This window comes from Elaeis guineensis, chromosome 11, assembly GCF_000442705.2.
Source record: "Elaeis guineensis isolate ETL-2024a chromosome 11, EG11, whole genome shotgun sequence".
In the NCBI taxonomy this organism is placed as follows: Eukaryota; Viridiplantae; Streptophyta; class Magnoliopsida; order Arecales; family Arecaceae; genus Elaeis; species Elaeis guineensis.
Window position 1 is genome coordinate 106,611,085 of NC_026003.2, and position 25,101 is coordinate 106,636,185.

The window sequence follows — 25,101 nt, forward strand, 5'->3', positions numbered from 1 at the left end:
CTACTTGTGTTTTTAGATAAGGTCTTAACGTTGATTATATATTCTGGTGATAATATACCTAAATGATTTTTGTTTGATGGATTTTTGATTAATCCGAGTACCCAACCCTTGATAGGAGGTGGAAGGAGGCCAAACAAGAGCCAAGCCTAGCCTGGCTCTAGCTATGCTTAGTTAATAATCAAACCAAGCCCGACCTAGGTCATTCGATTTCAAGCCAAGCTTGAGCTATAGAATGACTTGTTTAATGTTATGTTTACAAGTCGAGTAAGAGAAAGTAAAACTCATTTAATCTAGTTATTTATTACTGTTCACCCAAACACTCGTAGGAGCACTTGGATTAATCACTTCTCAGAATGTTAAAATAAGTATTTTTGAATAGTTAACAACTTTTTTCCTTCCAAATTCATCTATCCTACTTAATCTAGGAATAAATTACTCTGCCATCTAAGGTATAGTAATTTATTATGAAACAAAGAGGAGTAGAGGTAAATTACTAATTAATGTGAATTTAGAGTTATTTAAAATTTTCATTTATAGAATTTGGAATAATAATTTTGATTATATTTTTACATCATAATTAGAAATTATTTTATTTTAGATAATCTACTTTTTATTTTTTTAGATTTTTATCTCTATGTGATAGGACTACAGTTTTACTTTGACTTGCAGCAATCCTCTTCACTTAGGCCATACATTAACCACAACATATATTTTTGCATGCTGGTGCTATACTACTACATGCTTAAACTCTGAATCTACGTTAGGGCTTCTTATAAGTCAACTACAATGGAGTTGGGGTTTCTTATTCTCTAGTCTAACCATTATACGGTGGAATGTTAGTAAAACCTTCAACCCCTATGGCTCTTTCTTGCTTTTATATGATCTTAGGGTCTCATTTCCTTTTGAAAGAGAAATTCTTTATGCACCATAACGGTATAAAAAATTCATGGAGCACATTGCTTTATGTGATTGATCCACGTAACTACCACTTTCCAACGTATATGTAATGCTGGCAATTTTATTTTTTCATTTAAAAGTTTTATATGGTGAAAATATTTTGATTTTTTGAAAAAAATTATGACATTCTGTGACATATTATGACTTTTTATACGCAGGATGTCATAATATGATCCAGAAAATTATGACATCCTGTGCATATTATGACATCTTGCATTAAATTATGACTTCCTATATATAGGATGTCATAATATGGTTCATGATATCATAATATAGTTCATGATATCATAATATGGAACGAATATTTTTGTCCAATCACTTTCCAATGCACATTTAATTACTGCAATTTTACTTTTTCGTTTGAAAATTTTGAATGACAAAAATATCCATATTTTTTAGAAAAAATTATGATATCCTGTGTATATTATGACATTTTACGTTATATTATGATATCCTGTGAACAAATTATGACTTTCTGAATGCAGGATATCATAATATGGATATAGGATATGATAATTTTTTCAAAGAATAAGAATATTCTCATCATTCAAAATTTTAAATAAAAAATAAAATTATAAATATTAAATATATATTAAATAAAATGATATATTTTACGTCAAATTTTCTCTACCGTTCATGATGTACAAAAAATTTCTCCATTTTGAAATATTACCTATCTACATGGGCATCTGAGTATCTGAAATGCTGTCCAGTTTCCTTGATACAGTTTCTGTAGCTGGGACAATCCCTCTTAAAGTTATATGTATCCCATTTTCTGTTCTATATTTGGAGTATGTATTAAAGCCCTTGTTTGTCCCTTGCAATGTTGAACTGATCTCGTGAGTGCCAGATTTTGTACTTTCCTTATTATATCATAATATGGATATAGGATATGATAATTTTTTCAAAGAATAAGAATATTCTCATCATTCAAAATTTTAAATAAAAAATAAAATTATAAATATTAAATATATATTAAATAAAATGATATATTTTACGTCAAATTTTCTCTACCGTTCATGATGTACAAAAAATTTCTCCATTTTGAAATATTACCTATCTACATGGGCATCTGAGTATCTGAAATGCTGTCCAGTTTCCTTGATACAGTTTCTGTAGCTGGGACAATCCCTCTTAAAGTTATATGTATCCCATTTTCTGTTCTATATTTGGAGTATGTATTAAAGCCCTTGTTTGTCCCTTGCAATGTTGAACTGATCTCGTGAGTGCCAGATTTTGTACTTTCCTTATTATATTTCAATATATAGGCTCTGGTTCCTTTTCATCTAAAAAAAAAAAAATAAATGAATATATTAGTTTTATAATATGTAATTACAATTATAATCTTTATTTAAATAAAATAATAATATATAAATTATTTATATATTAGTATTTCTAGCTAAACTTGGGAGAGCTGTGGTTCATTTGATCATTTCTTGAGCAAGTTTAATTCAAGTCAAATTTTAAGTAAAATTTGAGCTGGCTGTCCTCAAGAACTAGGATCAGGGTGAGTAAATAGGAAAGAAAAAGTTGGTTGATCGGCAGGCCTGGATCCGGGGTGGCGGGGCCCTCCATGGCTGCGCCACGAGAACTAGCGCGATGGAGACCTCGAAGGGACGTCGCTAGTGGGCGCCACGTCCCGTCTTTTCCCTGTCTTTAAGCTCACGCAGTTAAACACCCCGACGCTAAAGAAACCAAAGGAAGCGACTGTCCCACTTCTATCCTCTCTCTCTCTCTCTCTCTCTCTCTCGCTCTTACTATTCTTCGCCTCAAGTACCCTTCAGACAGCTTACACAAATTCGTCCAGTCATTAGTTGAACCAGGTCCAGTGGACCACCACAAATCCCACGGTGGATAATACGCCACATTAACCCTCGCATGTCACCAACTCCCGATTGTTCATTACTTACCGTGCATGTGCTTCGAGAGTTACCGTGATCTACTTGGACCTGGTCCATGCAATAATTTCTCCGTAAATACGGCCTCGTGTATGACAGCGTCCTGTGGATCTCCACCACCTCGAGATTACCGTTCCGATCTCTTTTCCAACTGTGTAATCGGAACACATCCATCTAATCCTACACGCGCAACCGTCCCCAACTGCCCTTCAGACCCACTAAAAGGACCCACCAGCTCACCCAGTTCAGCCTCTAATAATATATATATCTTTTTTTGGGTAAAAGCCTCTAATAAATTGAGTTATTTGAGTACTTCAGCTCTTCCACGGCGCTTGAATTATTTTTTTAATCAAATTTATCAGATCAATCTAAAATAAATATATCTCAAAAAACAAAAAATAAAATATCTCCAATTTCAGAAAAAATGTCTGTCAAAATCATCCATAAAATAAATCCGAAGTTGATACTACAAAATTAGTTTTGTTTTTCAACAATCCTTGCACAGTGGATGGATATTGATCCATGACGGTGCTGACGTAGATAGTTACCCGACAACTATCAATAAATCTAAATCAAAAATAAAAAAGATATTGTGACAAAGAAATATATTTATTAAAAGCTGTTGAACCATTCACCCATCGACACAAAAACAACCTCCTTCTCTTCCGCCAGACTTATCAATAAACTAATACATCGCAACTCCATTGGGGAAATAACGTAGCAGACGTGTCAAAGCCAGAGGAAAAGAACGCATGAAGTGGCGCTCGAAAACGGGTAACACCTCTTAAGTATTAATTACTCCACCGCTTAAGCATTAACTCCACCTCTTAAGCGTCAAATTATAAGCCAAAAAAAACAGAAAAGAAATAAAAATAAGTAAAAAAATGAAAAAGACAAAAGTCCCAAAAAGACGGGAAGAGAGAGAGAGAGAGAGAGAGCGCTCGAGCGGAGATTTTTTTTTTTTTTGAAATGTTCTTTATTCTATTGCTTGGATTTACGGTTGCTATTGGAACTTTAAAAGCTTTCGGTTTTCCCTTCCTTCCCATCGCCGCAAGCTTGTTGGTAGTCGTTGTTAGCTCGCTCTCTCATTCTCTCTCTCTCACGCACACACCGTGGATCTGGGTGGAGATCCCAGCTCGAGCTAGGGTTTCGTGACTGGGGCCCGCCGGTGCGCTCCTTTCCCTTCTCCGGGGGCGGTGGCGGCATGCGGGCATTGCGGCAGCGAGCTGAGGGGGATCGGCTTCCCGGCCGCCCCTTCGACGAGCTTGGGACCCGCTTCTGGTGATGGTCGTTTCCGAGGGGCGGAGAGGAGATGTCTTTTCTTCTGATGGTCCTGTTCGCTCTCCTCCGCTTGGCTACTTCCACTTCTGGTACTATCTTCTCCGGCCCCCTTTTCCCTCCTTTAAGTTTGCGCCATATTTGTGTTTTTAAAATGGTTTTTTGGATGAATTTTTCGGTCTTGGATGGTTAATTGCGCACGGCGTTAGCTATCTAGTTCGCATTTTGGTTTTTGCCCAGGAGAACAAGAACGAAAGGGCGTAATGTGATCTAATGCGTGCTTAAATTGTCTCATTTCGTGTTAATTGCGGTAGGCGCTTAAAAATTGCGTTTTGGAAGTGTTTCTGATGACCATTGGAGTGTGTCTGGCTCCGACAGTAATGCTTAGGGGCATAACTTTCATGTTCTTTCTGGGGTTTCTAGTTCATCATGGAATCTTTGATGCTCAGAGTGAAAAACTGGGTGGAGACAAGTTTGTGAATTATTTTATGTGCTACTAAATAAATGGTTGTAGCTGGGAGGGTAACTAGATCGTGCTTACTCTTTATATAGTACCCATTATTCTAAATTAACTTGTACGTAGTTTGTTGCAGTATAGTTCTGTACTGTTTTGAACGAAGTTGCATACCAAACACGGTATCAAATGAAAGCACTATTCTGTTGTCATGATATTCAGCAAGTGATGTAAGATAAAAATAACATAGATGTGGGTAATGTCTAGTTAAAGAAGGTTGCTGTAAAATTGCATATTTTTTTGGCTTGTTTGGTGGTTGCATGCACTGATTCAAAAAGGTATAATACAATAGAACAAAGAAATTCATGATGCCAAGTAGTGTTATGCAATACATTCACGTGCATGCACTTGTTTGTTTGTTTTGTTGTTGTTTTCAACCCTCTGTACATTGGTGGATTTCAAGCCATCATATTCACCTATAGCTTCCTGGAGTGGTATATGTGCAGTATCAAAAGCTTTGTAAATTTATTAGATCTGAAGGACTCAGCTTGCGAAGGACTGAAATATTATGATGGGTGCAGCATACGTATACTAACAACATTTTTTTTTATTTACCCTCTTTCTTCCACCAATATATTTGAAGTTTGTCATGAATCGGTCTTGAATGCGAAGTGGAAATGGAGTTTCATTGTTTATGTTCATCAAGTAGGAGAACCTGGCAATATAAAGCGAAGAGGAATATTGCTACAGTAAAACTATCACAACCAAGATACAGAGTATACTGTCAAGACTGTTACGGCAATTTATTGATTAAAAAGAGCATACAACATTCTCTGAACCTTGACCAAACTTACAGATTGTCTTTCGTTCCATGTTTGATAAAATATCCATTAGTTAATCTGCATATATGCTTATGCAGTACTAAAACAAGGATTGCAGTTGCTTCTCTCCTAATATTTGTCCCTTATGGTTGTTTCAAGCCTGGAATTCTTAACAATTCACAAATATGCACAAGTCTCATGCTATTAGAAATATGTTTATTCTGATGTGTCCTTTGTCCTTAGCTCATCATCTTCTTCCATGGGGCAGATCATGTATGTTCAATAAGATTTACAAGGTGTAGTGATCCATGGATTCTAAAAATCATCAACATGAATATTGAAAGTGTGGGGCATCAAGGAAGGTGTAAGATTGACCTTCAAGCTGGAAGAGGGTGGGTCATGAACTGGGGCTTGCCCTAGTGGTCACCCCCCCCCCCGGCTTAGCAAACCAATGTTTTCGGAACAGGTACCAGCCGTTGTGTCGATCGGTATGGTATGGTACCAGTTCTGTACCATACCGACACACGGTACGGCCAGGCATGCTGGTCAAACTGGCACGCCAATTTTTTTTATTTTTTTTTGAAAGGAGTATTCAATGATTTTTTTTTTGAGAAAGGAGTATTCAAATTGTTATTTAGTGATATTAATTAATATTTGTATTACTCGAAAGTCTCAGATACAACATTAATCGCATGTGATACGAATCTAAGTGTGACATAATGTTATTTAGCATTCTAATTCTTAAATAAACAAGCAATAGATAAGATATCATTGGATCCTAAAATGCTTAAATCAATTAAAAAATCTAAAAATACTAAATACATATCGATAATCAGAATCTGATCGACCGTTGATGTCCATAGATAACAGTATCATTTATATATTCAGGGGGAATATTACTCTATTTCTCTAGCCACATAGTTCTATAATCCTCTGCATTCATTCCATAAGGTAGGCATGCTGGACCATAACTCACCCTCGAAGTGTCACTGAGGTCCTGGCTCTGAGCGGTATCCTCGAACTGATAGCATGACTATGAAGGGGCCCATCCAAATATACTGACAGCAAATTTTGATCCGTAAGATGCTCCAGACTGCATAGGATAGTTGCTACTCGAAGATGTCTCCGATGCACCATATCCATATTCATATCTATATCCATATCCATATCCGTAAGGATCATAGGGTGGCTGTGGCTGCAGATAGGAGGATCTAGAATACGAAGATGAATCTGATACATTTATAGATCCTACTCAATGTGTGAGGTCATCTGTAGCTGCATCATGTCCTGAACGACTTCGTGGAGCTCGTCGTCTGTATGAAATCGTATCATAGCGGACTCTACCAATGCGTACACCGTGGTCTCTATTTTGCGTGGCATGCGTGAACTGAGACTCATCAGCGAATCGAAGACCACCAATTGGTTGCATCTCCTGTCCTCCAATCCCACCATGATCATCAGATCCATGACCAGCTGAAGAACTATCATCACTGCTCCATCTGGTATCTGAATTTGAGTGAACTGAATGCTTGGACTCTACTGGGGCCGCACTTGTCTTTCCTTTTCTTTTGTTCTTATCATGCTCTGCTTGCCTAGGTTGCGAGGGTGGATTCTGTGGTGTATCAGCTGAAAGTCTAGATGGAATGTTGCTTCTTGCTCACTAAGAGGCGTCCACCCCAGCCTCACTAGCAACAAAACTGGTTGGTCATGGAGGCGATCCTGGCTCATCAAGCTCTGGATCCTGCTGCTGACTCATAATTTATCCGGTCATCGGATCCTCAGCTTCATTTTCATCAACAAAATCACTACAAGTTAGATCCAAGCACTTCAACCGAACTTCCTCCTGAAGGAATTTGAGCTTTAACCTCAGATTGTAGTGCACATACATAAGATCGTTGAGGTGTTTCTGTTTTAGACGGTTCCTCTGCTTGCTATGGATAAGGGCAAAGGTCGATCAGTTGCGCTCACATCCACTCGATGAAACCATTTGAGAGAGGATCTTGATGGCAAGATTCCTCAGATGTCGTACAGATCCATCAAAATGCACCCACCGTTCAGCTATAAAATCATTGAAAATCAACAAAATCAAAAATAAGATTAAATATAAAAATAAACTTATTGATATATATCTGAATTCATCTTTGATTTTGCTTTTGACCGCTACATTACTTCCAAATGATTCTGTGCCCTTCCTAAATATTTTTGTCTGTAAAATTATTTGTTATAATGTCTTGTTGAAGATATTGCTAAGTTAATAAACATCACTGAACATAACTTACTTTTTCAAGACACATAGCCCGATGTCTGCATTGGGCTCCATCTTGTTTATGATATTTCGTAGGATGGATAAAAGCTCGTCATCCATGCTAATCCCAGATATGGAGTATTAGAACTTCGGATTCAGATAGTAAGCCGTACATAAATTGTCATAATTGATTAAGTTTATTTATATATTTTTTTAAAAAATTCTTGATTTGCTGCTTACTTACTAAGTGCAACTCCTTACCCATCTGATAATCCTATCGACAGTCGATGATCCTGATGTACTCATCTGCATTTCTTGGATCTGCCACCTTGAGTTGTTCCTTTGTCCTCTTCATCATATGATATAGAAAATCCATCAAGGGTATCGCTCTCCATTCACAGCCCGAAGCACTTCATACAGAGGCTTGATAGCCATCACTATCCTCTCAGTCTGCTATCAGAATGACTGTCTCGTCACTAGGCTCTCCACAGTACTCTCGTCAGTGTCTGCCCTAGCATATCTACTCTCCTGCCATTCATTACTGGCAAACATCTGACATAGCTGTACTTATCAATCAGGTTACTAAGTGCTATATAATTGGTAGCAAACCGTGTGACACTTGATCTTAATATATCGCCTCCAACAGACTGCCGCATCAATGACAGGACCCATGTATAGTTATATATGAATCTGGTGATGTACTATGCTGACTTTACTATCTTCTGCACCCTACGAATTTTTTTAATATCTATCAACATTAGATCAATATAATGTGCAATACACAGGGTCCAAAAAATATATGGTCGCTGCTCCATTAACAACTCTCCTGCAGTCTTATATTGTGGTCCATTATCTGTGATAACCTACACGACATTCCGTTCTCCTACTTAATCAATCACCTTTTCCATTAATCTAAGGATGTAGCTAGTATTGTGCACCTCAACTAAAGCATCAATAGACTTGTGAAAAAATATTCTTCCATCACAATATGTCAAAAAGTTGATGATGCTTCGTTTAATAGGATCAGTCTAACTATCACACATCACAGTCAATCCATATACAGGTCACTTGCTCTGAAATAAGGCAATCCACTTCTCTAAATCCTCCTTATTGTTGTCAAAAAGCTCATCATGGATATCTCTTGATTCTGGAGGATCAACACTTGAATCGGCAGTTTGTATAGATGAAATGACAGAGCAATAATATGGATTGTCTGCTGCATTCATTGGGATGTGATTGAAGTGAAACCAAGAGCTAATAGCTTTCCACATATCCCTCTTCTTATCTTTCCTCAACATACTATCGATCCTCTGTTGCTTAGAATCTATACTAGAAAAGGTATGTGGATCCAAATCATGAATAGTGGCTCATGTTGGAATCTTCCTAAAGGATTTTTTTTTTGCTACCAAATGCTCCTAACATGGATGCAAGACGGCTGGTGCCTCTACTGGTAGGCTCTCTAACTGAGAATATCCTCCTAAACTATGATTCAAACTCTACTGTAGTGCTCCTAACATGGAACCATCCTCATAAACTGACGGTCCAAATTGAGCTCTATGCCTGGCCAGCTCTTCTAGTTGTCACTGATCATCTAAACTCGTCCGAATGGCTGCATCGATCTGTGCCTGCTCATCATCTGGAGCAAATCCTTTCTCTGACTTTTTAGAGTGATAAGAAGGTGGCTCTGCTGCTCGACGGTCCACCTCTATCTTCTTCTTCAAATTCTTTTTCTTCGCTGCTTTAAAATCAGTGAAGTACTTTTTCATTAACTGACGGACCTTCTGTGGACACTTACGGTACAGCTACATTCGGATAGCCATCAGTCAAATATTGCTTCAACCATATGACCCTTCTTTTGAATTTTATGTTATACTATTTACATCTCTAATAATGCTGACCTGAGAGTATCTCCCCATGCTTTCAACCAATGTCATGTTTTGGATTCTTTTTTCGTGATGGATCCATTTTTAAAAATTGACAAGCACATTACTTTAATTATTACGTAAAATGATAGATTTCATTTACCTAATTTTCTTATATTTTTGAATTATTTAATTATTTTTTATTTTTTTTAAAAAATTATATTAAAAAAAATAAAAAAATTATGAAAAAAATAATTTGATCTTAAATCCATGTAGAATCCTACCATTGATGTTATATATAAATTTCTTAGTCTGTGAACGTGCATAAAATATTTTTTTTTAAAATTTAGGCGTAGAACACTATGCACAAGATACATCACAATGTTGATAAATCGACATCAAATTTATTTTGAAAGTAGCTTGTAAGTCCCTCATTATTAATCTAATTTTATAATTTTTTTTCAAAATTTATATTTTAATAATTTTTAATTTCAAAAATATATTTTTAATTTTAAAAATTATATATTTAACGAAAATTAATGATTTTAGTATCATTGTGTAGATCATCCACAGATCTACAACATATATTAAAATCATACAAAAAAATAAAATTTTGACATAGTTTTCTCTTGTTTTTTCATTTTTCATGGATTTTTTAAAAAAGAAGAAGAGGGGAAGAGAAGAAAGGGAGCTAGGAAAGAAAACTTACCCCTAATCCACCTTGTTCCTTCATTTTCTTGCCGTTCTTGAAGTGGGAGAGAGAGGGATCTAGTCAAAGAAATGAAGAATACAGAGAAGGCTTCCTCTCTTCCTCCCTCTCTTATTAAACGCACCAAACTGGGTGGTTCGGTCCGAAACAGGGCCGAACCGACTGGTTCAGGCCACCTACCGCTTGGTTCGGGGTCCGAATCAGGCGGTTCCCTTTTTTTTTGGTCTGGGTGCCAAAATCCATGGCTGAACTGGACCGGTTAGTCGTCGGTTCGGTTTGGAATGCCTCGAACCGGGCAGTTCGGGTCGGTTCTGAAAATGCTGTAGCAAACAGAGATCCTAGTTTCGATTCTAAGGATAATGCATCCTCAAAAATATGGACCTGGATAAATATAGCGCAGGTGGATCTCCTTCTCCCAGGAAGTGATCAGGCTTAACTGAAACCAGCAATGAAGGGCAGGATTTTACATTTTTCTCTTTTTCTTATTGCTACTCACAAATGAAACAGAGGCATTGTATATTTGCACACTCTTGATGAATTAGGCCACCTTTTTAGCCATGTTGTTCCTCACGTTCTAGGGACGTATATAGAAGTCAAATATTGCAGACTCCTAGCATTACCTACAAAGGATGCAACAAGGTATGGACAATATGACAATTTATCATCCAAAGAACTATGAGATAAATTAATCATTTTCAAAAAAAAAAAATGTCGTAAATCTTTAAGCTGCATTGCAGCATTAGATTTTTGTTGCAATGTTTTGAGCCATAATATTGTGGTGATACCTTGTAATCAGAAAAGAGAAAGTGACACTACCCAAGAGATTTCTCTCTCATAAGAAAATTCCCAGTGTTTGTGCCTCTACACAGGCATGTCTTATACTCATATAATGGTTAAGCTGAACCATTCAAGATTTCTAAAACTTATCCAATATTTGTCATGTAGCAGTTGCTTCTCATCCACTTTTCCCTTTGCCCTTGAGATGAAAGCAGACATCATGCAGCATCTTTGTTGTTCCTTTCTGGCTACTAATCAATGTATGCCATCAGCACCCTGTATAATTTTATTAGGTGGATTTAAAAATTAATTTTAGTCATCAAACCCTTTACAAGCTTAGTGAATACTTGTTATTCCCAATTGTTTGCCTCATGAGATACATTCACGACTAGTACATGCTTTTTCAGATCGTTTTTGCAACATCTATATATGTTATGGTCATGCAGTGTATCCTTCCCTTCAGTTTTCTTAATCCCAAGCACCAATTTGAGGCCCTCCTTCCTAGGGCCTCTTAGCATCTTCCTTGCTCAGGCAAATATCATCATCCATGGTGTTCCAGGTCTGGAAGAGAAAGATGAAAGGAAGTATATTGGTAACCATTAAAAAGAAGCTCAAATGATGAAAGTAACCTGATTGCATTTGTATTGCTTTTGGATTAAGTTAATTTAATGTTTTATCTTCATGGAGATTCTGTGTTTTGCTTGTTTAATTATGCCTGATTAGGAGCAAATCAGGTCTTGTCCCATGTTTCATTAGTCGTGATGACTTTGATATGAAGAAGGTTACATGAGGAAGGTCTTGCCTTATCTTCTTTACAACCAGTAGTAGTAATGCCAATACCTAAGTGTTTTTTTGTCTGAGTGTTTATCCAATACCTAAGTTCTTTTTGTCTGAGTGCTTATACATGAGCATGAATCCATGCATAATTTTCTATTATTTATGGTCATTTTCTAAGGCTACCAGGATATTATGTGCAGCAAGGCCAATGCCAAGAACTCAGGCATTGAGCCCACTGGGCTCACCATGATCAGGAAGATGATGCCTTTGGGTCCAATAACTCCGCCAGCCTATTCTCCTGAATATCACGGTAATTGAAGTTTCTGTATTTTCAGCTGTTGTTGATATATGTCTTGGAATATCATGATGTCATCTGTTTTTAGGCTCTCCTGCACGCCATCCTGTGCTGAAACATCACCGGAAGAAACCTCATGCTGTTCCGCCAACCTCAGTTGCACCACCACAAAACCAAGGTTTGAAATCATTGGGGCATTTACCTGGTTTTTCATGCATGTCAGCAGTTTCTCACCTACCATATCAGGAATGAGCGTGTGCTTATGTAATATTGTTACAACCAATTTGCAGTTATTTATGTTTTGAAATTTTTGGTAGGTTGTGATGAAATCTCCTGTTCCGAGCCACTCACATCAACCCCAATTGGTTCACCTTGTGGATGTGTATACCCTATTCAAGTCGAGATTGACCTTGGGGTAGCACCATTTCAATTATTTTCGAGGATTCAGGATCTTGAAGTTGAGGTTGCAGCAGGTACCTTTCTGAAACAAAGTCAAGTGCGAATAATGGGTGCTGGTGCCAGTATTCGGGACCCAGAAATGACAACAGTTACTATTGACTTGGTGCCACTAGGAGAGAAGTTTGATAGGATGACTGCATTACTGACTTATGACAGATTTTGGCAGAAGAAAGTGCAGATAAATGCATCTATTTTTGGTGATTATGATGTGATATATGTTCATTATCCTGGTAATATCATGTCTCTTTTTCTCATATTCATCCATTTCATGTATCTATTTGTTTGACTGTGTGCAAAACATCATCATAGGACTTCCTTCTTCTCCACCACCCATGTCGGAGGGATTCTTGGGCCCGAGTGGATCTGGAAGCCAACAATATCCTTTCACGGCAGATGTGCACTCTGGCAAGATGCAGAAGATGAACACAAAAACCATTGCTCTAATTTCGTTATCCTCGTTCATACTTGTCTTTATATGCTTTGGGTTATTCTGCATTATCTGGAAATGGAAGAAACTAGTAAGACCTCCTGCTGATGTTGGACCTGCAATTCCTCCCGTAACTACAAGAAAACCTGGTATTGAATTTAAGTGATATTGAGCTTATTGTATTGTATTTTGGAGTTCTGTTGAATTAATTAGAGATGTGACCTTCAAACTAGAGTCAGCTTTGCCTAATCCTTCTTGAGCTCAAACCTTTGAATAGGTTCATGGATACTCCATTCTTTTGTTTTCCATAGGCTGGGCCTTGCATATGGCCATATGATATTGGCTTATTTTATTTTAAGTTGTGTCTAACTTGAATATTCAAAGCCCATGGTTTGATTTCCTTCTAACTCTAAAAAATCCTTATTTTAGACTTTCAACTGAAATACTTAAAGTTATAAAGTAATTTAAAACCATGAGTATACCGCTATACATTTCCTGCTAGGCTTTGTTTGTGATGCATGTAAATTTAAATAACTGAGCCAACCGATAACTTAGGCTATTCTTAGACTTGAAATTTCTGTCATTATGCCATCTTGATCCTTGGATTTAGTTAAGATCATCATATCCCTTGAAATTTCAATTTAGTTTTCATTGAATTCTTGCTTCCATCTGTTCTTATATTATTTAGATAAGTTGAAGTAAAAGAAGTTTCTGTATTCTCAAACCAATTCTACTTATTATTCATGCAGGATCAAATTCAAGAGGGGCTCTCCCAAGTGTGTCAAATAAATATTTACTCCCACAAACCTTTATAGAAATTTTCCTGCACAACCTGCAGGCTCCCAATATCCCAATCCCCTTGCTGTGATCCTGGAATACAATGAGTATGATATTTGGGCTGATTAGGCCAAAAGTGTTTGTAGCAACAATTAAATGGTCTACCACCAAAGGCTGTGGTGGTAGGTGGCTTAGGGTTGGTTTTATAAAAATTTCTTACCAGTCCTTTTTTGTATATTTATAGTAATCACCAATTTGGTCTGGTAAACTTTCAAAATTGCACTTGAACAGCTATACGTTGAGTGCACAAAGGAACCAGGTGTATGATGTTTGTCGTCATAGTGGTTCAATATAAGTTGGTTTGGTATTCACACATTTGAAAAGTTTCACAAAGCTCTGATTCTTCAGTAATACATTAAGGAAATGAACATAATTATATGTATAAACTATTTAAAATGCATGTGGAATCAAATCTCTTCTTTCCTAACAAAATAGAAACATGATCAGTGCAGTGACCAGGCTAACAAAATGAATCATTATCACTGACTCTGTTTGACAAAAAAAAAAAAAAAGGAAAAACCTTTTGGATAGGTTAACCCACTAGTTAGGTTTGGGTGGGCTATTCATTCCTGTCATAGCTTACTGAGGTCTAATGTAGTTTTGCAGTAGAAATTTTTCCAATAATGATTTACTTTATTCTTGGTTTATTTATATGATAACAATTGCTATGAATTCTTCTTTTTAAAAAAAAAAATCTTCCTATGAGAAAAAGCAGTCATTCTTGATTATTGTTATGCTATTTGCAAGGACAGATGCAAAAGATGTTTGCATCATCTTTGATATTATAGATGGTTTATTTGCATGTCAAATTAAAATTTTACAGCCATTCCCTTTTCCTGGCATCAAGCAATGAGATAATCCAAAGCTAGTCTTCTATAAAATCTGAAGGTATCAATTTTGTTTTAATGGTTTGCATGCATCTATTGTTTAATATTTTACTACTCTGTCTAGCAAACATGCATATGCATGTGTAAATACTACTAGTGTTAACAAACAATTAAATAAGAGCTAAAGCAGATGTTAAAATTGTAATGGACTATGAACCTTATTTAAAATATATTTATGTATATGAATTGTGTTTCCTGTGATGTATATGTTATGATTTTCAGGCTATATGTTAGGTGTCAGGTCCATCAGCTCAAGTAGCGTGGCCAGCTCAACGTCAGTATCCTTTATTTCCACCCTTGCTACTTGCCCACCTTCAGTGAAAACATTTTCTATGGCTGAGCTTGAAAAGGCCACAGATAAGTTCTGCTCAAAAAAGGTTCTTGGTGAGGGTGGATTTGGACGTGTTTACCATGGTATCATGGAGGATGGAAGTGAGGTTGCTGTTAAAATGCTTACAAGGGAGGATCAAAATGGAGATCGTGAGTTCATTGCAGAAGTTGAGATGCTCAGCCAGCTGCATCACCGTAACCTTGTCAAACTGATTGGTATATGCATTGAAGGGCACAAGCGATGCCTGGTTTACGAGCTGGTTCGAAATGGAAGTGTGGAGTCTCATCTGCATGGTATGGTTATAAAATTGCTGATTTTATACATAGACTGTTGCACAATCATGGCATTCTCCCAGTATCCAACAGCTTCTGTAGTATTCTTTTTGTTTGCCTAATGCAGAGCACCTTCTTGATAAATCATGGCTGATAATTGTGGTATTGATCTGAGGATTCAATATCTTCAGTTCTTCTCGGGTCTCTAGGATTTCTACTAAATGAATAACCACAGCTATGGCTTGAATTTTTCCTCAGCGTGCTGTTCTTAAAAGTGTACTATTTTTCGGTCTTTTATGGCTTCATTCAGTTACCAGTGTTCTAGTGTTTCAGGTGCTGATAAAATGAAGGGGCCTCTTGACTGGGATGCTCGGATGAAAATTGCACTTGGTGCAGCAAGAGGACTGGCATACCTACATGAGGACTCAAATCCTCGTGTCATACATCGTGATTTTAAAGCCAGTAATGTTCTACTGGAAGATGATTTCACCCCCAAGGTTTCAGATTTTGGTCTGGCAAGGGTAGCATCTGAAGGAATCCATCACATTTCTACTCAGGTCATGGGAACATTTGGGTAATATTCTTATTCCTCTTCTATTACCATAGTTTGCTTTGTCAAAAGAATTACCTGTAAGATCTTGTGATATAGTTGTTATTCTGTGGGTTATTCCTATCATGACTGCAATGCTGTCTATTGAATGATGAATCCTGCAGCAAGCATTTAACTTTCTTTTGTATTCTATTGCTTAACTTGTTGCTAGCTGCACCTGTTGCTAGTTCCCTTCTGCATTTGAGTAAACTACATGAAATGCTGAATGCAAGATCCATCAGGATTATGTAGGTATAGCCGCTACCATTTGAGAGTGTCTATTTTCTTAGTTATTTTCTCATGGTTTTGAGTTCACTTAAAGTCTGAGCTGACAATTTTATGTTTACTGATTCATGAGACTTTTTTTTGTGGCCTGATTGGGATTAAATTATCAAAAGAACATACTATGTTCAGTCAATAATTTAATATGTCACCTGCTTTCTGTTGCCAACATTATACAACCTTTACCACAAATATTTACCTTAAAACCGCCAGGGTCCATGTCACACTTACAATCAGGATACCTGGTAGGCTTACGTGATCAAAACTTTTGAACTTGTATTTATATCTCATTGCACTCTCTTCCTGCTTAATCTATTTCTACATGTCTGTTTATAGGCAAGAATGACTTTCAGTTTGATGCTTTGAGCATTTTTTTAAATCCTTAACCTATTCCTGCTTTGAAGCTCCACCATTTTATCTGACATGAACTAGTAGAGATTACTCCAAATCCACCTCCCTTAGCTATGTAGGTTTTGCTGGTCCTAATTATCTGAATGTCTTTTTTCCTTTTTAACCTGACCTACGATTTTCATTTCCAGAAACTATGAACCTCATCTATCTGTCAAGCTCAACTCTTTAGGTTGTACTTCACCATGGTTCCTATAATTTTCATCTCAATCTGTCTTTTTTTTTTTTTTTGCTTTTCATATGCTATGCATCTCTTTATCTTTTTTCCTTTGACTCGCCGTTAAAGGGATCTGTTCAGTGGCAGGCAAGCTAAGGGTAGCATTGCTGGTGCATCCCATCTTACACTAAAAATTCGCTGGTAGAGAGATTGGTCAATTAATTAGAGAATCTCCATCTATACACACGCTCACACAATCATTTTGAAATATTGATGTGTGGTATCTTGTATCCTTTTTAGGTTACATGATATCAAAATTTATGCCGTCTCTGGACTGGCTGATTCTGTCTCCTCTTCTTAGCTAAACAGCCAAGGCCAATTATTTTAACCGTCGAAGAGTAATAATGTCATTGCATGCTTTTCTTGTATGGCATTGATAAAATCGGAACTTTGGTGGCATCTTTTTATCTTTGAAAGAAATATAACTGGGGAATTGCAGGTATGTTGCTCCTGAATATGCAATGACGGGGCATCTACTTGTCAAGAGTGATGTCTACAGTTATGGAGTCGTGTTGCTGGAACTCTTATCAGGTAGGAAGCCTGTATACATGTCTCAATCTCAGGGACCAGAGAACCTAGTAACTTGGGCACGCCCTCTGCTTACTAGCAGAGAAGGGTTAGGGCAACTGATTGATCCATCCTTAAATGGAAAATATGACTTTGACAATATGGCGAAAGTAGCAGCCATAGCCTCCATGTGTGTTCACACGGAAGCGCCACAAAGGCCATTCATGGGGGAGGTTGTGCAGGCACTGAAGCTAATGTACAATGACATGGATGAAACTTGTGATGATTCTTTCAGCCAGAAAGAGGATTCATTGGGTACAGACTGTGGAGACTTTGACCATGAGAGCAGTTGGTGGAATGGGGCTACACCACGTTTAGGTTATGGGTATGCCTCACCATATATAACAATGGAGTATGCTTCAGGTCCGGTGGAAGAAATGCAGAGACCACATTCGGCATCTAGTTTGGTTGGCAAGTTGGAAGCTTTGGTTGGGCACAATGGATCAGGCCCCTTGAGAACCAAGAGGAAGAGCCAAGCCTTTTATAGATTGAGAGGGAGCATGAGCGATCATGGGAATTTTTCAAAACATTCTCGCATGGATGGCTATCTTATTTGAGTTTGTCAAAGGAAATGCTCTTTCCTGGGTCTCTCCTCTCTCTCTCTCCTCTCTCTTGGTTCTTAAAATGTACAGTTCATTAGAGGCAGTTTTCAGAGCATCGCTGGCCTATGGCTTGTACTGTTAGGTATATTGATCCATTTTTCATGAGTTGAAGATGTAATTTCTGCTTTGAAGTACCATACGAGCCTGGGTATTATGTTGCAATTTAGTGGTAAAATGATTACAAGTTCTTTACCATTTGAGCAACTTGTTCTCTGAGTTCTTTAATCTGACAGCAAGTTAGCACTATAATTCTGAACAACTGTTTTGCAGTGTCTCTTTTCAATTGCCTCTTGTAAGCATGTGTAGCTTCCTGTTTGGGCCCTTTCTGCAAACCGTGTAGCTCAGTCAGTGCTTCAGTAGCCAATTTCTCGAGCTCCATGGTGGCTATAATTCAGATACACACTAGTTGACACCTACTTAGGGTGCCAAATTATAATCTTGGTGAAAATCTGCCATGCTGTAGAAACTATTTCTGCTGCAGGAAATGTTGTGGCCTAAACATGGGCTGCATCAAAACACTAGTTTCTTGCTAGCCATATTGAGCTATGTGAACTATTAGTGCACAGGAAAATTTTTCTAGCAAACCCTTGTGCCAGATTGCATGTTGAAGGGCTTGTTGCAGACCCTGATAAGTCTAACCTCGTGGCGCATTCAATCACCATTAGGGTGAGCAGGGTCATCACGAACGCCAAACCTTGCCCCTAGTGCTGAGAGATCCAGGTCCCACTTCTCTCTCTTTCTCTCTCTGTCTCTCTGGGATTGGTAGTCCCTCTTTTCTTCAAGAGCATAGCATTCCATGGTTGTACCACGCTGTATCACAGTGCAGATCAAACACTACTTCCATGACAACAGCTGGGTAAGTATCAGAGAAAGACTTTAGACTCCCTCTGCTGCATTCTGTAAATGAGATAAAGGTTGTTAAAATATGTCGTTTACCATGGTAGCTGTCCGTTATAATGTAAATAAGCACCGCACTAATCTTATTTGCCCCTTGTCCTGCAAAGATTGAGCAATAGATTTTGTTTTTCTCTTTCTTTTCTTTTCGTTTGCCAAAACAAAAAAAAACTGCTGAGCTTTTAAATTGCAATACGTATGTCTAGATGTCTCTCACTAAGACACCCAAAAATTATATATGCAATTTAGCTAAAACGTATCTTAAGAAACAAACTTAAAATTCTTTGACATTACTTTGATGTACAAAGATTGTCAAGATTGAATCTAAATTTATGTCCAATCTATAATTGATTTCTGGCATCTCAATATAAATTATAGATTTAATTACAAAATATATTAGTTTTGAAAAATGAGTCCAAAAGGTGGGTGGGCTACTCCATTGCTCAAAATATAGAAACAGTCTCTCGACCTTTTAACTCTATCTTTAATTATTGAAATAGGCAAATGACTACGTAATTCAAATATTCTTATCTTGTCGGGATTTTTTTTAAATATTATTTTTTAAATATTTATTTTCAATTCCACCTCTCTTACTATCTTATTTCAAAAATATGGTACTTTGACTGATCTGACTCGGATGCGGTGAAATCGCATGTTGAACAACGATTTTCAATCAAGTTACGTGACCTGCCATAATAAAAAAATTAAAATTTAATTTTAAATTTAAAATTAAAACTAATATTGAATATGTATTTTTATTTTAAATTTAAATTTGAAATGAAATCGCATCTTTAAGATATGATTTTATGTCTATTTTTTTTTTCATTCCCACCTCATATCGAGGGGCGCATCTTGTTTTTTTTTTTTTTTTTTCCGTTCCCGCTTTATACCAAGGGACAAGTGAGGAGTGTGGGTGCGGGCCTCGCCGGATGGCGGTGGTGGTGGGGCCTGGCATTGGGGGTTCGGGTGGAGGGGAATAGGGTGCACGTGAAGGGGCCGGGGGAGGGTGGGGTTGTGTTTGTATTTGCGTGGAGCGGCAGGGGGCATGGGGCATGAGCTTCGTTGGGTTAGAGGGGGGGTGGGGGTGTCGGGCGGTAGGGGGCGTGGGGTGCGGCATGGGGTGTGGGCATAGGGATCAAGTGGGTGCAGTGCGGACAGACGGCCATGGCGGTGGAGAGGTCCAAGCATGGGGCTCCGAGGGGTGGGCACGAAGGAGCAACGATCGAGTTGTGATGCCACAGGTGGCGCACCGGAGGGGTGGGCGCGAAGGAGCAGCGATCGAGTCATGGTGCCACAGGTGGTGACCGGAGGGGTAGAGGAAGGCGAAGGATCATCGGAGGGGGTGCGAAAGTGTCGGAGGGAAAGGAGGAACGAAAGAAAAAAATATTTGATTTAATAATAAAAATATTATTATTATTTTAATAATAAATTATTATTATTTTATTAATAAAAATATTATTATATGATTAGTAATAAAATATTATTATTTTATTAATAAAAATATTATTATTTGATTAGTAATAAAATATTATTATTTTATTAATAAAAAAATATTATTATTTTATTAATAATAAAATATTATTATTTGATTAGTAATAAAATATTATTATTTTATTAATAAAAAATATTATTATTTGATTAATAATAAAATATTATTATTTTATTAATAAAAAATATTATTGCTTTATTAGAGAACTAAAGATAAATCTTCAACTATACTTTCAACTTAAAATATTATTATTTGATTAGTAATAAAATATTATTATTTATTAATAAAAATATTATTATTTGATTAATAATAAAATATTATTTGATTAATAAAAAATATTATTATTTGATATGTGGAAATATGAGAGTGCAGGCTTGCGATACTTGCGATACATCGCCGTCGAGCTTAAGCTCCGAACATCATGGTGGAAGAAAGAAAAGTAATGTTAGTTATCGTTGGGGCCTAGTGAGGGCTCGACCGCTGATCTCTTATTCAACTCTGACTCTTGATTGGCCACTGACCCAATCTTCGATCGTCAGTTCTTACTTTGGCAACCTATCTTCACTCTTATGTTTGCCAACTCGAAGTAGCCCCTCTGACATCATCTGCAGCTCCACCCACCAACAGTTGATTCATGCTTCTCCGATGCAGTGTTATATTATTTTTATTATTAATAAAATAATAATATTTTTATTAATTAAATAATAATTTCTATTATTAATCAAATAATAAAATTTTATTATTAATCAAATAAAAATATTTTATTATTAATCAAATAATGATATTTTATTATTAATAAAATAATAATATTTTTAATTAATAAAATAATAATATTTTATTATTAATTAAATAATAATATTTTATTACTAATCAAATAATAATATTTTATTATTAATCAAATATTTTTTTTTATTTCTCTCTCCCCCCAATCCTCCACCTTTTTCTACCCACAGTCGACCCGCACCCACCCTCCTCTGGCGCATCATCCGCAGCACCACTGCCATGCCGCTGCTCCTCCATGCCCTCCCCTCTGGGCCCCACACCCAGATCTCCCCGCTGCCATGGCCGCTTGTCTGCGCTGCACCCCCTTTGGCCCTTGTGCCTGCACCCCTGCCCCCTCGCGCCCCACCCCACGTCCCAATCGCTTGGTGCCCCCACCCCCCTCTCCCTGTCCCCGACGAAGCCCGCACCCTCACCACTCCACACAAACACAAACATCGCCCCACCCTCCCTCGACCCCTATGCCTATACCCCACACCCCCTTACACCGCACCCTACCATCCCTATCGTCCGACAACCCCCTAGCCTCCCACGTCCCCGTTTGTCCTTTGGTACGAAGCTGGGAATGGAAAAAAAATCGAGATACACCCGTCGGTACAAAGCAAGATGAAAAAAAAGGGAAATGAAGATACGATTTCATTTTGAATCCAAAACTGAAATCACATATTAAATATGCGACTTCAATTTTAAATTTAATAAAATTAAATTTTAATTTTAATTTTTTTCACTATGGTAGGTCACGTCACTTGAAATGGCTACGTCCGAGCTGAGTCAGTCCAAATACCATATTTTCGAAAATAAGGTGGAAAGAGGGATAGATTTAAAAATAAATATTAAAAAAATAATATTTAAAAAAATTCTATCTTGTTTGGGTCTTTAATGAGGATTTTTTAAAATATTTTTTTATTTCGTATTTTCAAAACTATCCCCTCTCCCAACTTATTTTCAAAAATATTATTCACCTCGAAATCGTCAGTTTAATCGGTGATTTCATGGCCACCTTGGCACTAAGGTGGCGGGGGGGGGGGGGGGATCGCCGGCTTAACCAATGATTCTCTTCTCTCTTTTTTTTGTGGGAGATAGACGGAGGGCGGAGGGGGAGGGGGTGGGATTTCGGGCCGGCGGAGAGTGGCACAGGGGTCGATCAGGGGGGTGGCACGAGCGGGGGAGATGGGGGTGGTAGGGGTTGTGGGGGGTGGGGTTGCGCGGCCTGGGATGGCATGGGCAACGTGGGGGGCCGAGGGGGTGTGCGGCTATAAGAGGGTGGAGGGGGTGTGCGATCAGGGCTGGCACGGGCGACGTAAGAGCCTGGGGGGCCGGGGTCGCGGGGGGTCAGGGGGGCAGAGGGGGGTCGGCCGAGGGCTTGGGAGGAAGGGAGGGAGAAACGAAGGGAAAAAAATAAAAAAAAAATTAATTTTAAAAATTTAAAAATACTAATTCGAAAATAAAATTTTAAAATACTAAGAAAATTTTAATTTTAAAAAATAATTTTGATCTTTTTAATTATTAAATATTAATTATTAAAATAAAATTTTAAATAATAAAAAATATTAATGTTTAAAAATAAAAAAAAAGAAAATATTAATTTTAAAATAAATTTTTAAATACTAAGAAAATTTTAATTTTAAAAATAATTTGAAATCACATTGGACTAGATAATGAGAAATTAAATATTATTATTTTATTAATAAAAAATATTATTATATGATTAATAAAAATATTAATTTTATTTAGTGATAAATATGGGGCGGTGGTGGTGCCACGCGGGTCGACCGCCGGCAGAGGGAGGTTGGTCGGGGGGTGAGAGGAAGGAAAGGAAGAAAATAATATTTAAAAATAAAATATTATCAAATTATTATAAATTATAGATTTTTAAAATAAAATATTTAAAAATATTTGAAAATAAATTATTTTTTATAATAAAAATAATTAGATATTTAAAATAATGATAAAATATTATTTTTAAAAAAATAATTTTGAAAAATATGAGGGGGCATGAAGGAGAGGTGGCCGCCCGATTGCCGCTCCTCCGTGCCCACCTACTAATTTTTTTTCAAATTATTTTTAAAAAATATATATTTTAAATTTTATCATTTTTTTTCTAAATTACAGACAGGCAGGGTGCCAGCACTGGGGGTAGGGTGCACGGTACCAGAGATTAAATCGAGTTAAGAAGGCAAGTCTAGCCTTTTTTTTTTCTTTTCTTTTTTTCCTCTCATTTTCTTTTTTTCCTTCCCCCGCCGACCTCCCTCTGCTGGCGACCGACCCACACAACACCATCACCGCCCCTCTAATTAATTATTAATCAAATAATAATAATTAATTATTAATCAAATAATAATATTTATCACTAAATAAAATTTATATTTTTATTAATCATATAATAATATATTTATTAATAAAATAATAATATTTAATTATTAATTTTTAGTTCAATGCACCTTGGTGTGTCAGAATGATAGGCCACATATAGGATCCTCATATTCTCCACACATAGGTCATACATGGGTTCTTAGATAGCATTTTTTTCTCCGATAGAGCCACACTGGAGCGGCACTTTTAATGAGGATTAAATCAAGTTAAGAAGACAAGTCTAACCTAGAAATCAAATTAAAGAAGAAAGGGTATTTAATACTTTAAAAATATTTTAAAAATCACCATCAAGATTCAATACTAACATCATTAGGGTTTGCGATTTTGTGTACTAGCTCAGTGCCCCCTCTTAGTTGTAGCCAAAGCAGGCATTCTTCTAGTAAGAGATGAGGTAATTGGATCAAATTGTATGTTTCTCCTCTTGGAAGAGCCGTCGGGGCATTTTCAACTTTTTTCTAGAGTGTCTAAATCAATGGCAATCATTTTTTCTATTGATAGCTTGAGAAAGAAGAAAAATGTAAGACTTGAAATCTGGTACTTTGAATGAAAATGTTGTATTCACATCATGTCCATTCTGAAAATATTGTGTTCACAACAAGTATTTTATATTTTTATATTTTTTAGATTTTAAAAATATGATATAGCTCTTGTAATCAAGTCACTAGCGTATTTTTTTTCTGCATCAAAACCTGTAAATCGATACCTTGCGTAGACTTTAGAAAAACTATGATTTTTATTTTCAAAAACTTCAAAAAATTTTCAAATTTTTTGTATAGGTTCTCAACTTGACTGATAAGTAGGATTTTAAATTTCATAAAAATCTGAAACCATTTGGCTCCCAAAAATTCATCTGGAATAATCCTATATGTCCTGACTTTCTGTATCAAAATCTGCAAACAGGTACCCTGCACAGTTCTTAGAGACTTCAAAAAATTCTTAAGTTTTCTGTATAAGTTCTTAACTTGACTGGTAAGTGGGGTTTTAAATTTCATAGAAATCTAAAACTATTTGACTCTCAAAAATCTATTTGAAAGAATTTTATATGTCCGGACTTTCTGCATCAAAATCTACAAACAGGTACCCTGCACAGTCCTAAGATTTTTTTTTTAATAATAATAAAATATTATTAATTGATTAATAATAAATTATTATTTTTTTATTTGATTAATAATAAAGTAATATTATTTTCTTATTAGTTTCTTAATTTTTAAAATTATTATTTTCTTATTATTTAAAATTTTATTTTAAAAATTAATATTATTTTATTATTTTTTAAAAAATAATAAAATATTTTCTTTCTTTTATTATTATTATTTTAATATTATTAATAATATTTTATAATATTTTCTATCTACAATATTGCCACCTCTTGTTTTGCTGGAGGCTTGGGTCCATGGCGCATCCATATGAGGATGGTTTGGAGATGGAAAGAGAGGTCAAATATGGCGCCGGAGGGGGGTGGGTGTTCAGCATGAAGCCATGAGATCTTGGATTAAATCACTACAGATTAGATCACTACACTATGACAAACCAAATATAATGATCGTAGATCACCTCAGGATTTGGATCACTAATGATCTTAGATCATGACAGTGATCCAAATTGGGTCACAAA

At 36.6% G+C, this 25,101-nt stretch overlaps 1 protein-coding gene across 2 annotated transcripts; it reads left to right on the forward strand.

Annotated features, from left to right (window-relative positions):
• Positions 1-3,834: 3,834 nt before the first annotated feature.
• LOC105053669 (receptor-like serine/threonine-protein kinase ALE2) lies at positions 3,835-18,222 on the forward strand. 2 transcript variants are annotated; one of them, XM_019853495.3, is made up of 8 exons: positions 3,835-4,225; positions 11,979-12,088; positions 12,162-12,251; positions 12,391-12,762; positions 12,842-13,108; positions 14,906-15,307; positions 15,620-15,860; positions 17,222-18,222. In XM_019853495.3, the coding sequence occupies exons 1-8, from the start codon at positions 4,140-4,142 to the stop codon at positions 17,904-17,906; spliced, it is 2,253 nt and encodes a 750-aa protein (XP_019709054.2). In that variant the 5' UTR covers positions 3,835-4,139; the 3' UTR covers positions 17,907-18,222. The 2 variants fall into 2 exon arrangements, with proteins under 2 accessions (XP_019709054.2, XP_019709055.2); XM_019853496.3 differs by having other exon boundaries at positions 14,918-15,307.
• The last annotated feature ends 6,879 nt before the right edge of the window (positions 18,223-25,101 follow it).

Excerpts from the sequence above, each read along its gene's own strand:
- LOC105053669 (XM_019853495.3), top strand. The coding sequence starts at position 4,140 with ATGGTCGTTTCCGAGGGGCGGAGAGGAGATGTCTTTTCTTCTGATGGT. Across the intron at positions 15,308-15,619 it reads TGTGGAGTCTCATCTGCATG|GTGCTGATAAAATGAAGGGG; the intron begins GTATGGTTATAA and ends CTAGTGTTTCAG. Across the intron at positions 15,861-17,221 it reads CAGGTCATGGGAACATTTGG|GTATGTTGCTCCTGAATATG; the intron begins GTAATATTCTTA and ends GGGGAATTGCAG.